This window comes from Oncorhynchus mykiss, chromosome 1 (genome assembly GCF_057628025.1).
Source record: "Oncorhynchus mykiss isolate SJ-2025 chromosome 1, ASM5762802v1, whole genome shotgun sequence".
Classification (NCBI taxonomy): Eukaryota; Metazoa; Chordata; class Actinopteri; order Salmoniformes; family Salmonidae; genus Oncorhynchus; species Oncorhynchus mykiss.
In genome coordinates this window covers 62,654,145-62,672,028 of record NC_143022.1, presented here as the reverse complement: position 1 = coordinate 62,672,028, position 17,884 = coordinate 62,654,145, and the positions used below count along the sequence as shown (strand labels likewise).

The 17,884-nt window shown below is 42.6% G+C and overlaps 2 protein-coding genes across 2 annotated transcripts in view; one reads left to right on the top strand and one right to left on the bottom strand.

The window, feature by feature from the left end:
* The window catches only part of rassf4a (Ras association domain family member 4a), a 68,411-nt gene that overhangs the window by 15,529 nt on the left and 34,998 nt on the right, over positions 1–17,884 (top strand). The gene's annotated exons all lie outside the window — the stretch shown is intronic.
* Positions 5,749–8,171, bottom strand: cxcf1a (chemokine CXCF1a). The gene is given in 4 exon segments (NM_001281351.1): positions 5,749–5,884; positions 7,263–7,346; positions 7,710–7,839; positions 8,108–8,171. Coding segments are annotated over 4 exon segments (414 nt in total).

Sequence of the window (17,884 nt, the reverse complement as noted above, 5' to 3'; positions counted from 1 at the left end):
GTTTAAATGTACTTGGCTAAGGTGTATGTAATCTTCCGACTTCAACTGTAGGTCCTGGATGGCAGGAAGCTTGACCCCAGTGATGTACTGGGCAGTTCACACTACCCTCTGTAGTGCCCTATGGTCAGATGCCAAGCAGTTGCCATACCAGGCGGTGATGCAACCGGCCAGGATGCTCTCGATAGTGCAGCTGTAGAACTTCTTGAGGATCTGGGGACCCATGCCAAATCTTTTCAGTCTCCTGAGGGGGAAAATGTGTTGTCGTGCCCTCTTCACGACTGCCTTGGTGTGTTTGGACTATAATAGTTTGTTGGTAATGTGGACACCAAGGAATTTGAAACTCTCAACCCGCTCCTGTCGATGTTAATGTGGGTCTGTTCGGTCCGCCTTTTCCTGTTGTCCACAATCAGCTCCTTTGTCTTGCTCACATTGAGTGAGAGGTTGTTGTCCTGGCACCACACTGGCAGGTCTCTGACTTCCTCCCTAAAGACTGTCTCATCGTTGTCGTTAATCAGGGCTACCACTGTTGTGTCATCAGCAAACTTAATGATGGTGTTGGAGTCGTGTTTGGCCAATCGGTCGTGGGTGAACAGAGAGTACAGAAGGGGACCAAGCATGCACCCCTGAGGGGCCTCAGTGGCAAAACATTTATAAAATCAAAAGCTTACCTTGACTTGGAAGAGTTCCAGTGATGGATAGCCATAGCCAGCTAGCTAAGATAGCATCTCTCTCTGTTTGAGCTGGGTGTTTGAGTCGGCTGTATTTGCTAGCTAAGTAACTGAAAGTGAAAATAATACTAAATATGGCTAGCTCACTCTCTCTGCATTCCAAACACGCAAAAGACACACCCTCTCCCCTCAGTCCTGAAATTAAGTGGACACTTCTGATGACGTATGATGAGTTGAGACTTGCAGGGCAAGGGGCGAGAGAATAATGTGTTCATTTTAAATGGACCGCCCTTGCCCGGAAATTCGTCACTCGTTCGTCATACGGTTATGTTTTCAGTCATCCTGTTGTGTGTGCTTTATATGCACTACGGTCAATTATGATTTTATATCTTGGGTAGAAGACAACGCATCCGCAGACATTGAATACTAGCCATCCGACGATATCAGGTCAATTGAAAATTACAATGTGATGTCAGGGAAAGTTATATGGCTAACCAAACAAAAATAAAATTACTTGTAAGATATGTGTTTGATGTAGGGTTGCACATTTTGGGGAATATTCAGAGACCTTTCTGTGGCAATTAATGGGAATATGGGAATTAACAGAAATATATGCAAATTAATATTATTACCATTTAAATATAGATTTGTAGAGTTTTTTTGAGTTGGATAAATTTACCATATTGGATGGAGACAGACACATAAACATTTTACCTTATCATAAGTAGACATAATTGCAAATTATTAAATTGTTCCAATATACATTTTTAAAAAACAATTTAGTTACGAATTGAACTTGAATTAAATGAGTTGACTCTTCACATGGGATGATTTCACTGAACAACTAAATAAAGGGAATATTGAATGATCCCTAATGATCCTTCGCATCTCCCAGTCCCTACTGCTGAAAAACATCCCCACAGCAGAATGCTGCCACCACCATGCTTCACCATAGGCATGGTGCCAGGTTTCCTCCAGATGGGATGCTTGGCATTCAGGCCAAAGAGTTCAATCTTGGTTTCATCAGACCAGAGAATCTTGTTCATCTTGGTCTGACAGTCTTTAGGTGCCTTTTGGCAAACTCCAAGCGGGCTGTCATGTTCCTTTTACTGAGGAGTGGCTTCCGTCTCTCGGCCACTCTACCATAAAGTCCTGATTGGTGGAGTGCTGCAGAGATGGTTGTCCTTCTGGAAGGTTCTCCCACAGAGGAACGCTCTGTCAGAGTGACCATCGGGTTCTTGGTCACCTCCCTGACCAAGGCCCTTCTCCCCCGATTGCTCAGTTTGGCCGGGCGGCCAGGTCTAGGAAGCGTCTTGGTGGTTCCAAACTTCTTCCATTTAAGAATGATGGAGACCACTGTGTTCTTGGGGACCGTCAATGCTGCAGAAATGTTTTTGCACCCTTTCCCAGATCTGTGCCTCAACACAATCCTGTCTCGGAGCTCTACGAACAATTCCTTCAACCTCATGGCTTGGTTTTTGCTCTGACATGCACTGTCAACTGTGGGACCTTATATAGATAGACGTGCGTGCCTTTCCAAATCATGTCCAGTCAATTGAACTTATCACAGGTTTCTACAACTTGATTGGAGTCCACATCTCAAGGATGATCAATGGAAACAGGATGCACCTGAGCTCAATTTCGAGTCTCATAGCAAAGGGTCTGAATACTTTTGTAAATAAGGTATTTCAGGTTTTATTTTGTATACATTTCCAAAAATGGCTAACAACCTGTTTTCGTTTTGTAGATTGATGACAAAAATACATATTTAATTGATTTTTGAATGAGGCTGTAACGAAACAAAATTGGGAAAAGGGGAAGGGGTCTGAATACTTTCTGAATGCACTGAAAAAACAAACAAAAAAAAACGTGTTTAAGTGAAAGGTCTACCTGGTGTCTTCAAGTGGCTACATACTCTCCAAAGTATGCACAGTTTCTATAAGGTACTTTTTTTGAGCTCTCCTAACTTTGCCGTTGAGGAACTACAGCAAGTTCAGTTGTAGTTGTTTTGTTTGGAACACAGTCCTGCATCCCTGCTATCACACTATTACTATTGTTGTTTGCGCAACCCAAATCGCAATCTGAGTCAGATGGGTATCATTTCAAAGCTTGTTCTGTGGCCAACATGACTAGTTAAATGATCAAATACGGTCCTACACTGTTAGGCTTTCACAAGGCAATTCAGAGAAGCAGATCGTAATTTTGGTGTGCGTAGAAGGGGGTCATGAGTGCATTCAGAGTCGTGGTCCACAGCAAATTTTATTCACAATACAACAAACGGGCTCATTCTGTTCAGGACACCCCAGGGTATAACGCCATGTCATCTTGTAACTGTACATCAAACATAGTGATGATAAACATTAACAATCACATGAGTTTTATGACATGGAAATGTGAAGTGCACATTTGCACTCACAAGTGTTTGGCCTGCTTGTATGACATCAAAGCAGTATTTATTATAATCCTCTATCTCATTTTTCAAAATACATTGAGTCCTCATAATTGACAGCATTTCCCTCACTCAGACAACCAGTTTGTTTGGCAATAGCTGCCCATTTAGCAGGAGGGATGGGGGCAACTTCTTGTCGCACGCAGTGCTCAAGTTCAGAACGCCTCTCAGTTAATACTCATACAGAGCTGTGATGCAGAGACCCTGACCTCTGACCTCATGTATAGCATGACACTGTACAGCCACCGCGTTCCATATTTAGGTACTTAGGTCTAAATCAGTCATTTTCAACTTGTGTACGTACGGGTACGAGTGTAAAGGGCTACCTTATAGATGCATGAGACACCAGACCAGGTCGCAGGGATGGCTAATTCAATCTCCACTGAGTTAAGTAAACCTGCTTTTAGTTTGTTTTGCACCTTGCTTGTGTAATGGTCTCCAGGCTCTCTAAAGTTGGAGGAATTGGTGCCTCTAGGGCAATTCAAAAGGCTGATTTGAGGACCTTTTTCCTGAAAAATGTTTGTTTTCTATAATTGTTTTTCTTTTCGTGTATTGATGTGAATAGTTATGTGAACAGTGATGTGTGTAGTGTACATTTGATGTGTATTTGTGTGTTTACAGGGTTCACCTGTGGAAGAGAGCTATGACTCCCTGTCAAAATAAAGGCTCAATAAAACGTCTCCTGTGTTTTTCCATAGCTCAGCCAGTGTAACTTTATCTGTTCTGCCTTGATTATATGTTAACTCTTTCAGAGACAGATAGAAACACTAAAACACCTGCTGTCATGTGCCATGGTGTGGATGTGACCAACTGGGTTTGAACCAAGGTCTTCAGCACCTCACAAAAAGTCAAGTTTGGGCATTAGCTTGGGGAGATAACAAAAGTCTTCAGGTCTAATTACACATGCGCGTGACAGTCACTTATTCAGGACAATAAAACCAGAATCATTTATAGAAGATGTTTGGTTGTGGATATGTGTTGTAAAATATTTAGCATTAGTAATGATATTTGATGTGTAATATTTACTTTCCTGCTGTAGCTGATATGAGATTCTAGTTGATTAACAAAAGAAGTCGGTTCCTTCATGGAAACAGATAGTCTATTACATAATTCTTCATTGTATCCAGACTCAGGATATGACCCAGATGCCGACACAGGAGGCGGATGGTTCAGTTCTCAGATAATTTATTATAACACGAGGAGCAGGCAAAGGGCAGGTGGAGGACAGGCAGAGGTTTATAACCAGATCAGAGTCCGACAGGTACTGGACAGCAGACAGGGTCAGGGCACGCAGCAGTTCATAAACCAGTTCAGAATCAGGCAGGTACAGAATGGCAGGCAGGCTCAGGGCAAGCAGAAAGTTTTGAACCGGAAAAGTACAAAACAAAAAAAATAGAGTGCAGGGAAAACCAGGAAACACGCTGGGACGACCTGACAACAGAAGACGAACTGGCAACAGACAAACAGAAAACGCAGGTGTAAATACACAGTGGAAAATGGGAGACACCTGGTGGGGGGTGGAGACAAGCTCTAGACAGGTGAAACAGATCAGGGTGTGACACAGTGAGAGAAAGAGAGGGAGTTTTTGGAGAGTGAGAGAAAGAGAGAGGGACTGACTGTAGAAAACAATAACATATTGAACAACACAGTCAGTCACTGCATCAGTTTTAATATTTATTACAAAACACCTTGAAAAAGTATAAAAGTATTACAAATAGCAACATAGATACCAACAGTGTTTACAATAAACAGTTAGAAACGACAATGTCTGTAACCGAACATAATGATACATTAATGATATCCATTCAACACAACACATTTGTATATGGTGTCTGTAGAACCTCTGTTGTCCATAGTTTCTCTGGTGTCTGAATGAACAAGAATCGGGGCTCACGTCCGGTATGTACTTCCAAAAAAAGTCTAAATAGAAAGTTACATGCAACCCCCAAAAAATGTGTTGTCTGAATCTAAGTATTGTTTTTGACCAAGCGTGCATGCACTAAATCCACCTCTCCTGCACCTTCAATAAAATCCCTAATTACTGTCCCGCACAGGTTGGCTGATCCAGCAACAGGAAAGGTAATTGATTGACAACATTGTATGAACGTCATAACAATCTGTTGTTTCACCCTCGCTATTTCATGCAAGTCAATTATGTAGACCTTATAGGGTATGTTTGATGTACAGTACATCTTTCCCCAGGCCTTTATAGCCTATCGTCTAGTTAGTCCATAACGTCAGTAATGACGATAGTTGCTCAGCGAAACTCCATTTTTTGGTAAGTACCAAACATATTTTGTCATTATTAAGCTTGAAAAGCTGGTGAATGGCAAGTTGAATGGCTACTTCCTAGGCTTAAAGGACAATCGCCATATTCAACATCTCCTGTAAACCCAGATTCTGGTTTGGTGTCTGTAGTTTTTCTGGTGTCTGTAGTTTTTCTGGTGTCTGTAGTTGTCATCTGGTGTCTGTAGTTTGTCTTCTGGTGTCTATAATTGGTAGTACCTCTGGTACCGGTGCCTCTGGTGTCGGTAGTGCCTCTAGTGTATTGGTCTGGTCTAGGGTTACAGTGTAAACTAGCTAGAACACTACAGTACTGATCAGGAGAACGGACAGGTACTGGCTCTGTGGTCACCCTAAGGCAGGGATTGGTGTTGCCCTTCTTTTGCTCTCTTTAGATTGCCCCCTGAGTTTCCTCTGTTTCTGTCCTCGTTTCCCCTGCCCTCTCCTCCTTCTCAGACACCTCTTCTTATCCAATCCGCTGGTTCTGGGAGAGAGAGAAAGAATATATGTGGATATGTTTAGTACAGCTGTTGGAGGTCGAGGGAGGTAGAGAGAGAAAAAGAGAGAGGGTGTGAGAGAGACAGAGAGAGAGAGAGAGAGAGAGAAACTAGCTGAACAGAGGGCTCTTTGTATCACAACATGTTGACAGGATTTTATGATCTCAATCACAGTCAAACTGAAACTAACGACTCAATTTTATCAAACCCACATGTCAGTATTTACTCTGCAGCATACTGTATACATGCATATTTTCGTCTAGAGTCAACTAAAATCACAAACAAGCCTTGCGTTCAACAACCTTTGCTACATTGTGTTGCCAAATTGGTTAGACATTATAGATTGTCTTTCGGAAGTATGCCATATAACTACCCACTTACAGTAAAGTAAAGTACAGTAAAGTAAGTAAAGTACTGAAAAGTACTGAAAATTACTGAAAAGAATAGTAACAAATGCTGAAGTGAACCCAGCTAGCACATAACGTTCTGAAAACCATATGTTTCTTAGGTCTTGGTGAGACTGAGCGCGTCGTTGCCTGTGGTTATTTTCCATACAAACTTCCCACACCTTTCTGGGAATGGTGCAGGATACTTGCTTGGCTTTGTAACATTCTCAGCACATTATTTTCTTGGTATTTCATTACTTTAACAGAACAAAAAGTTCAAACATGGTTACATTTACAATTTGGGGTAATGTTCTAGGATCGTTCTCCAACTGGTTTGACATAGGGAATGTTCTCAAATAGTTCAGAGAATGTTAAGAGACAACGTGCTTCTGTGGGAATTTCAGTAGTTCAGCATGATGTTTTCTGCAGGGTTTCCTCACTGTTCTATTTAAAGTCATGTTCTCAGAACATTAAGAAAACCTTCCGTAAAAAAAACACAAGAAAGCATTAGTAGGGTTCGAAAAATGTTATTTTTTAAAGAATGTTAAAGAATGTTATTTAAAAACATATCCATTCCATTCTCAGCGTCAACAAAACTCTGTCAAGTGTTAGTAAAAGTCTTATTGAAACATTCAATAAAAATGTTAAGGAAGTTATTCAAAATCCTTCAAATAACCTATCATTTCTGTTCTCAGAATGTTAATAAAACCTCTCAGGAAAACAGCCAAGGAAACATAATAAAACGTTCTCAGAACCTTCCTGCAACCTTAAAATGTAAGTTACCAGAACAGGTAATATTTTCTGTTCCGTTCTCAGAACGTTTCAGTTTTACCGGTCAGGAAACGTACTGTATGGCTTTTGTTCCCAGAAACAATGGGAAACCAAAAGCTTACGTTCACACAACTTCCAAGGAACCAAATGTGCTAACTGGGAAGTAAAGTGAAGTAAATCAAGTACTGGGTGTTAAAATGTCTCTTACTTCTTCCAGCAGCGCAGTAGCTGTTTTCCCAGTTGTCCCATTGGATTCACACACACAGGCTCACTGGTCCTCTTCATTACCACTCTACAACACAGAGAGAGAGAGACACAGTTAACACACACACAAACACAGGGACACAGATAATCATTACACACACACTGTCATGACACAACACGAGGAGGAAACACATGCTTTATCACACACATACACTCATACCCACTGGGCACAGACATTAATTCAACATCTATTCCACGTTGGTTCAAGGTAATTTTATTGAAATGCCGTGGAAACAATGTTGATTCAACCAGTGTGTGCCTAGTGGGTAGTTACTTTAAATAGCTTTGAGGTTAAAAACCTTTTACTATACTATAGCTTGTCTGTGTGCGTGCACATGTCTGTATGTCTGGGTGTGGGCCGTTGTGTGTGCATGTGTGGTCTGATACTTACATGATTTGGTCAGTGTTGCAGGTGAGGCCTTTGAGTGTGACTTTGAGGTCAGACAGTGGTCCTCTGACAGTTATCTTTGTGTCATAACACTCACACCTCCCTGGAACAAACTGCCCCTCACCTTTACCCACTGTAGAGACGGGCACAGAAACAGCAAATGGTGATTCAGGTGAAATTCCTCACGTCATCATGTCACACACAGTTTAACTCTCATTACACCACGTGGGAAAATAATATTCCAGAAAAACAGATTAGAGTTTGAGGGCACAGATCTCTAGTTACTATTCAGCCCACAGAGTACAGACCGACAGACAGACTGACTCACAATCACAATGTTGCTTATACAAACTTTAACCCAACCTGTGTGCGCCTGTCCGTGTGTGTAAGGTTATTATTACCTGTAAGGAGTAGGCAGTAAAGTGACAGACTCGCCAGCAGGTAGACAGACAGGACAGAATTCATATTTCAACTGAGAGCTGAAGTGAACAGTAGAGCTGCCTGAGCCTCTGTTATGTATCCACACACTCCGCCCCCTAAAGCCCGTATCTGGGGTTTCCAAGCATTCACACGCTTACTGGAATTTCCCTTTCTCCCTTTCAGCGAAAGTATATATGAGTATGTATAAGCTGAAAGATGAATCCTAAGTGTCCAATGGCTAACTCCAATGAGGTGAGGGGTGGTAGGGTGAGGGGAAAATAGTGAAGGAAAATATATATAAATATTTTTGTACATTTTATGGAATCATGTAGGAAGCAAAAAAGAGTTAAACAAATCCAAATATATTTTAGATTTTAGATTCTTCAAAGTAGCCACCCTTTGCCTTGATGACAGCGTTGCACACTCTTGGCATTCTCTCAACCAGCTTCACCTGGAATGCTTTTCCAACAGACTTGAAGGAATTCCCACAAATGTTGAGCACTTGTTGGCTGCTTTTCCTTCACTCTGTGGTCCAACTCATCCCAAACCATCTAATTTGGGTTGAGGATGGGTGTTTGTATTTACCCAAGTTCTTTCTCAATTCCGGGACGACCCGCCAGCTGATTTATTTTGCCTGATGCAGGACTCTAGTGCGATAGGAGAGAGACTGACTGAAACATTCAAATCTCCATTAATTTACAAGATGATAGTCTAATAGCTCGGCTAGGTGTGAAAAATCCCCCAATTTGTGCCACAGTTTAGACTACGGATAGATGCTGCGTTCAATCAGAGTTCTGTCATATTGTGAAGTGTAGCCTAATGGCCAAAAAAGGGCGAACTTGCAATGTCGATGCTTAACTACTCTAAAGTTTTACATTTGTAACTCAATATCACAGACCAGATTTGCTGTGACGAAAAATGCATCAACCCCTACAATTATATAAATCTATTATAATCCACATAATAATTAAAACAAAATTGGCTGTAGCGAGAGGAGAGACTGCATGCTAAATGTAACGGATGTGAAACGGCTAGCTTAGTTAGCGGTGGTGCGCGCTAAATAGCGTTTCAATTGGTGACGTCACTTGCTCTGAGACCTTGAAGTAGTAGTTCCCCTTGCTCTGCAAGGGCCGTGGCTTTTGTGGAGCGATGGGTAACGATGCTTCGTGGGTGACTGGTGTTGATGTGTGCAGAGGGTCCCTGGTTCACGCCCGGGTATGGGCGAGGGGACGGTCTAAAGTTATACTGTTACATAAAGACAATCAGAATATGTCTTGAACCCTGCATTATAACTTTGAATGAAAGCCAGGAATGAGTGAGTCACTTAGCCCTATACTATTCCTGCTTCTGTGGCCTATTTGACTGTTTGTTTAATAATATCCTACTGATTCTATGATCACCAAGCCTCATGCCACCGCAAAATGTTGGACAAAGCAATTTCGCAAATCCAGCTGTTTTTAAACTTTCCTATGCTGTACTAAAGTCCTTATATTTTTTATTCATTAGAACAGACTTTCTGGTATTACTTCTACTTTTGTAGTATTGTTTACACTGTTCCAAACTAGCAGATCAATTATATTGTAATCTAACAGCACCTGCTGGTCATGAAACAGTATATCTCGCGGTTTTGTCAATGATTTTACATGGGGCCTAATTCACATTATATGCTAAAAATAATTATCCACTAGACTAATAAATAATGAAAATGTTCCTTTCGATTATTTAATTAACCTATATCATGTTATTTCAAGTTATCCCTTTGGAGCACATGCAAAAGTGATTTGTAGTTGTTGAACTGGAGTGACAAAATGTATTACAATTGAATTGAAATTCAATTGAATGATGAGGATGAAGAAAAGCAGATGTTTGCAAGGCATGCTACTTCTCCCATCTCTTTGCATAGCCCACCACATGCACTGTTGTCTAACCACATCTTGATGGATCCATAACAAATTACTATGGGAATAAATATCACTGAATGACAGAAATATTTGAAATAAAGTAGGCTAATGCAATTGAAGGCAATTGTTGCTTACTGAAAACACCCAAAGTCATCCAATTGTTGTAATAGGATTTGAAGCAATAGACTACCCACATGTGGTTAACGATTTCAGCACCGTTTCTCTCTGCTTTGAGACCAGCCATGTTGACTGGTCTTCATAAATCAATCTGATTTTATATTCACTGAATCTCTGTTTGGGTATTGGTTAGCCTACAATTAGGATATGGAAATGTTAGGATTATTTTGCTCTTCACTCTCAGTCGATTAGGCCTACTCCCGACCGGTCACGTTGTACAGTGCAGATATTTTCCTAACGGAAACCCTTGGGCCTACATAGGCTACTGTAAAATGCATTTTTGTTTTCCTTGGAATAGAAACACCATAATATTAATCATTTGAATTAAGCTACATTTCTAACAGTGTAAACAGCACAATAAATACAATAATTATTTACAAACAAATTATAATCAATCCCATATAGTCTGTTATAAAAAATAAATTAAAAAGGTTTTAAAGTCTCAAGTACAGCCAATATTAAAAACAGTCAAATGCATTTGTGAATTCAATCACTTTAGCCGACACATTTAGGTTTATTCATTGTTTAATTATTCAAGGCTCCCTTTGTTATTTAGTTTTATAACTAAAATGCTTGACTGTATTTAAAGACATGGATGACTTGTATGCTGTGTGATGACATGCACAAATGAATGATTGATTGATATATTGAAGTAAGCCTTTATGCTAATAAGTAACTTATGTTAAAAAAGCTACAGCAAGCAGGGCTGTTAGGCCTACAGCTCCATGTCATTTCAATAACTTAGCTTCTCAACGATGCAGGTGTCTGTGCCTGTGTTTGTGTCTCTTCACAGTCCCCACTGTTCCATGAAGTGTATTTTTTATCTGTTTCTTTTATCAAATTTCACTGCTTGCATGAGTTACTTGATGTGGAATAGAGTTTCATGTAGTCATGGACTTGGGGACTGTGAAGAGACCTCTGGTGGCATGTCTTGTGGGGTATGCATGGGTATCCGAGCTGTGTGCCAGTAGTTCAAAGAGACAGCTCGGTGCATTCAACATGTCAATACCTCTCACAAATACAAGTAGTGGTGAAGTCAATCTCTTCTCAACTTTGAGCCAGGAGAGATTGACATGCATATTATTAATGTTAGCTCTCTGTGTACATCCAAGGGCCAGCCGTGTTGCCCTGTTCTGAGCCAATTGCAATTTCCCTAAGTCCCTCTTTGTGGCACCTGACCACACGACTGAACAGTAGTCCGGGTGCGACAAAACTATGGCCTGTAGGACCTGCCTTGTTGATAGCGCTTTTAAGAAGGCAGAGCAGACTTCTCCCCATCTTAGCTAATGTTGTATTCATATGTTTTGACCATGACAGTTTACAATCCAGGGTTACTCCAAGCAGTTTAGTCACCTCAACTTGTTCAATCTCCACATTATTCATTGCAATATTTAGTTTTGGGACAATATTTATTTGGGACAAATCATTAGTGAATGATTTGTCCCAAATACAATGCTTTTAGTTTTTGAAATATTTAGGACTAACTTATTCCTTGCCATCCATTCTGAAACGGATTGCAGCTCTTTGTTAAGTGTTGCAATCATTTTAGTTGCAGTAGTAGCTGACGTGTATAGTGTTGAGTCATCCGCATACATAGACATCCTGGCTTTACTGAATGTCCTTCACAATAAGCATGCTGAAAGTCTGTTGTCAATTTGTTTACTGTATTGTATCTGGTCAAACACAATTTTTTCCAAAAGTTTACTAAGGATTGGCTGATTGGTCAACTATTTGAGCCAGTAAAGAGGGCTTTACTACCGGAATGACTTTTGTAACCCTCCAGGCCTGGGGGCACACACTTTCTAGCAGGCTTAATTTGAAGATATGGCAAATAAGAGTGGCAAAATCATCCGCTATTATCCAAATTAATTTTCCATCCAAGTTGTCAGACCCTGGTGGCTTGTCATTATCAACTATTTTTTCACCTCTTCCACACTCACTTTACAGAATTCAAAATTGCAATGCTTGTCTTTCATAATTTGGTCAGATATACTTGGATGTGTAGTTTCAGTGTTTGTTGCTGGCATGTCATACCTAAATTTGCCAATCTAGCAAATGAAAAAAATAATTAAAGTAGTTGGCAATATCAGTGAGTTTTGTGATGAATGAGCCATCTGATTCAATGAATGGTGGAGCTGTGCTTGCCTGTCATTCTTTGTCATTTATCTTTGTTTCATAGTGTAGTTTCGTATTTTTATTCAGTTTAGTAAAATGATTTCTTGATTTCTCAATTTGCAGAAATGTCTTCTGAAACATGTGAATATTAATGTGCCTTCATAACAAACGTGTATGCCATCTGTAAGTACAAATACAATTGTTAATTTAAGAGCCTAATTGTATAGCCACGGAAAAAGTCAGCAACCTTCCCGCTAGCCATGATTTTCTGAGATAATGGATGGGCTTGACAAGCCTAGAGATTAGTTTGGATTGGTCTGCCATGTAGCACTCTTCTGTCTATAACATGAGCTGGTCAGTACGTGTAGGTCATCCTTTCTAATGCAGCTTTTTTGAAAGATATCACATAGTTCAACTGCAAAACTGTTGCTCTCCACTTTCTTGAGGACCGAGTTTGGAATTCAGTGGAATGCAAAATGGAATTAAAGTATCATAATTAAGGAGATGGAGAAAAAATCTGCCATTTGATTGGAAATGTGCAGAGGGAGTCAAAAAGAGAACACACAGAAGGCTCTGGATTACATCTTCAAACTAAGGGCAACCATAGAATCCGTGACAGAAGTAGAAGCGTCCATCCATGTAAGATAGTCTAGCTAGCTACATTTTCAGATATTACACATTTCTAATTTTGTCAGAAAGTCATTTTCACTTCAAGTTAAGCTAGCTATATGTCAAAGACTCCACTGTGCAAGTAAACATTTCACTACACCTTCTGTATCCTGTGCATGTGACAAATACATTTTGGTCCAGTGTATGTGTTTTTATCAGAGACGGTAATGTGAAGAACCTGCACCAAAGTCAAATTAGGATATAACGTTAGGCCAACAAGACAGTGTCCAAGTTCTAAAATTCTCCGGTAGAATGCCCTGCTTTTATTTCACCACACTCACAACCATAAGATATTTTCTGTAATTGGCTAGCCATTAACTTATAAATAATGATTTTGTTGTGAGGTGGAATATACACAGCTGTGACTATAACAGAAGAAAATTCTATTTGGAGGTAATACATTTGATTGTGAGGTATTCTAGGTCAGGTGAACAAAAGGACTGGAGTTTCTGTATGTTATCACAATCACACCATGAGTAGTTAATCATGAAACATACACCCCGGCCTTTCTTCTTAATTCCTGTCTGCGCAATGTACTGAGAACCCAAATGGCTGTATGGACGAAGACAGTATATCCCGAGAGAGCCATGTTTCCGTGAAACAAAGTATGTTACAGTCCCTGATGTCTCTCTGGAAGGAGATTATCGCCCTGAGCTCGTCTACTTTATTATCCAGAGACTGAACATTAGCGAGTAATATACTCAAAAGCGGTGGATGGTGTGCGAGCCTCCTGAGGCGGACTAAAGGTCCACTCCAAATACCTCTTCTCCACGGGTGCTGTTTTGGATCAGCCTCTGGAATCAGTTCGGGAAAGTCATATTCCTGGTCGTAATGCTGGTGGGCTACCACCGCTCTGATATCTAACAGTTATTTCTGGCTGTATGTAATAACACAACAAAATTCCTGGGCTAATAATGTAAGAAAAAACACACAAAAATAAAATAAATATTGCAAAGTTGCTTAGGAGCTAGAAGCACTAGCTGCCCTCTCTGTCGGTGCCATCCCGCTTGAAGGGATATCATCTGTAGGCAGCAAGAGTGTGCAGCTCTCAACTGGTTTTGGCATGGAGCAGCTCACAGAAGAATGACACCAGTAGCCTGTAGGGTAGGAAATATGTTTAAATGTATGATATTTACCAGTAACAAAGGTAACAATGGGTATGCAAACCAGGTATTGACATTTTTTTGTCCGAACTGTTGGTTAGGCTATTTCTGATGTGCAATTGTCCTCATGCACTGTTTGCATCAGGGGCATAGACAGGGATGGGCCTGGGTGGAAAGGGTCCCACCCACTGGGGAGCCTGGCCCTGACAGGCCCTCCCAATCAGATTGATGTGGTTTAAGCATTGTTGTGGACTTTTACCATTAAAGGTGTGATTTTGAGAGTGAAAATGTGAAAAATGTATAGGAAAACTCATTTAAAAAACCTAGAATTTTTTCACACATGGTGCCATTCCTTTGCTGGATGGGCCGTTTGGGAACTTTTTTGGCTAAATTTGAGTATACCCACTTCTCCAGGCACCACTACACAACTGCATAGGGCTGATGGAAAGACAGCAGCCACACACAGCATGATGTTAAAGGATAAGCAGTCCATGAACTCGGACATAATAAGACAGACAATCGTAATATCAGTCAAAACTATAAAATTCCCAGTTTATTTTGCTACAAAACCAACTTCATAACAGGTTTTAAAAATAGATTATTTTTGACTCAACATCGTTGGTTGGGCTACATATGGACCGTTGGTGGAATTCCCGCAAGAGAGTAATGGTTAATGTGATTAGATGTTAGTTATTTGACTAAACAACCTGTATTTGACATTGTTGTTATTTCGCTGAACACTTTCAGTGGCTAAACACAGCTAGAGATGCAGGTGTCATTTGGTTATCTAGCAAGAACTTGAATGACTATTATTCAGTTAGCATTTCTCTTGCGTTCGCAAATTAACTCTGGCTATCTACTCCGATTTCAGAGCACTCTCGGCTGAGTGTGCCGGTGTGCAGAGCAACTGATGAATATATGAAGTAAATAAATAAACAGTAAACAGACACAAAAAGTAATAGCTAGTCAAGAATGCTCTAGATAACATGTAAACAGTCTAACCAGCTCTGATACGGCGAGTAAAACGGTCAGAGTGAGGTGTTCTCTTATTTGTGTTTGGAAGAAGTTAGCTAGCAAGCTAGCCAGTTAGCTTGGGTGCTTGGTTTGGACAAGCATGCACTGGCAGGCAAGCTGCAGAAGGACGAGGAGGCTACAATTCCACATCGTGTATGAGTGCAATTTTGATGGCCAACTAGCCGAAAAAGTTTGAGAGGGTTTATCTAATGTGCCTTTGTTCGATTTTTTTAGCTCATCTTGCTCTGGCTAGCATTAGTTGTTTATGTGCATAGCTGAGGGAGAGAGAACCTACCTTTTCCTGGTTGTTTGAACAATCAAACTGTAAAGTTCCCAAATGTAAGAGGACTCCCATGGCGTTTACTTGTTTGAAATCCATTTAGGTGTATTTTGTGGCTTTTGGCGAATGCGTTGTAATACTCTAAAGTTGCGCTTGCAACTGCCAGTCCAGTTAAAATTGAATGATGGCAGGCCCGTGTGGCAAATGGCTTGTTTGTATAAAGGTGTCAGCGTCAGTGGTGTATAGGTGACGACGGACTCAAGCGCAGGAAACAGAACTGAGTAAAAATAACGTACTTTACCCGGGGGAAAAAAACAGTACAAAATATCCACATAGGGATACAAACCCTAACACACAAGACTAACACAAAACAGGAACAATCACGCACAACCCCCCCCCCTCCCCCCGACGCGCGGCTCCAGCAGCGCGCCGACACCGGCCACGGGGATGACCCGAAGGACGAGGCGCAGGGCGATCTGGGTGGAGACAATGAAATTCCTGTAGTAAGGAAGGGCCCAGTATGTCCTCTACCGGCACCCAGCATCTCTCCTCCGGACCGTACCCCTCCCACTCCACGAGGTACTGAAGGCCTCTCACCCGACGCCTTGAGTCCAGGATGGCTCACACAGTATACGCCGGGGCCCCCTCGATGTCCAGAGGAGGCGGAGGAACCTCCCACACCTCAGACTGCTGGAGTGGACCAGCCACCACCGGCCTGAGGAGAGACACATGGAGCGAGGGGTTAATACGATAATCAGGGGGAGCTGTAACCTATAACATACCTCGTTCAGTCTCCTCAGGACTTTAAATGGCCGGACCACCCGCGGACCCAACTTCCGGCAGGGCAGGCGAAGGGGCAGGTTTCGGGTCGAGAGCCAGACCCGGTCTCCCGGTGGATACACCAGATCCTCACTGCGGTGGCGGTCGGCGCTCGCCTTCTGTCTCCTGATGGCCCGTTGCAGACATACATGGGCAGCGTCCCAGGTCCCCTCCGAGCTCCGAAAACAGTCATCCGCCGCAGGTGCCTCGATCTGGCTCTGATGCCACGGTGCCAGTACCGACTGATAACCTAGTACACACTGAAATGGAGACAGGTTGGTGGAGGAGTGGTGGAGAGAGTTTTGGGCCATCTCTGCCCAGGGGATGAAAGTCGACCACTCCCCCGGCCGGTCCTGGCAATAAGACCGCAGAAACCTACCCACATCCGGGTTAACTCTCTCCACCTTCCCATTACTTTCGGGGTGAAACCCTGAGGTCAGGCTGACCAAGACCCCCAGACGTTCCATGAACGCCCTCCAGACCCTTGATGTGAACTGGGAACCCTGATCAGACACTATATCCTCAGGCACCCCGTAGTGCCGGAAGACGTGTGTAAAAAGGGCCTCCGCAGTCTGTAGGGCCGTAGGGAGACCGGGCAAAGCAATGAGACATCAGGACTTAGAAAACCGATCCACAACAACCAGAATCGTGGTGTTCCCTTGTGATGGAGAAAGATCCATCACAAAATCCACCGATAGGTGGGACCACGGCCGTTGTGGAACGGGTAGGGGTTGTAATTTCCCCCGGGGTAGGTGTGTAGGTGCCTTGCACTGGGTGCACACCGAGCAGGAGGAAACATACACCCTCACGTCCTTAGCTAAAGTGGGCCACCAGTACTTCCCATTAAGACAGCGCACTGTCTGCCCGATGCCAGGATGACCAGAGGAAGGTGACGTATGAGCCCAACAAATCAATTGATCACAAACATCAGACGGAACGTACCTACGTCCAACTGGTCACTGGGTGGGAGTGTGCTCCGCACGTAACGCCCGCTCAATGTCCATGTCAACCTCCCATACCACCGGTGCCACCAGACAAGAAGCCGGAAGTATGGGAGTAGGATCCGTGGACCGCTCCTCTGTGTCATACATCCGAGACAGTGCGTCTGCCTTAGCGTTCTGGGAACCTGGTCTGTATGATAGAGTGAACACAAACGGGTGAAAAACATGGCCCACCTTGCCTGGCGAGGATTCATTCTCCTCGCCGCTCGGATGTACTCCAGATTGCGGTGGTCAGTCAAAATGAGAAAAGGGTGTGGAGCCCCCTCAAGCCAATGCCTCCACGCTTTCAGAGCCCCGACAACAGCCAACAGCTCCTGGTCCCCCACGTCATAGTTTTGCTCCGCCAGGCTGAGCTTCTTCGAAAAGAACGCACAGGGGCAGAGTTTTGGTGGTGTACCCGAGCGCTGAGATAGCACAGCTCCTATCCCAGCCTCGGATACGTCCACCTCAACTATGAACGCTAAGGAGGGATCAGGGTGAGCCAACACAGGAGCCGAGGTGAACAGAGCCTTCAGTTGACAAAAAGCTCTGTTCGCCCCAGCTGACCACTGCAGTCGCACCGGTCCCCCCTTCAGCAGTGAGGTAATGGGAGCCGCTACCTGACCGAAGCCCCGGATAAACCTCTAGTAGTAGTTGGCAAACCCTAAGAACCGCTGCACCTCCTTTACCATGGTTGGAG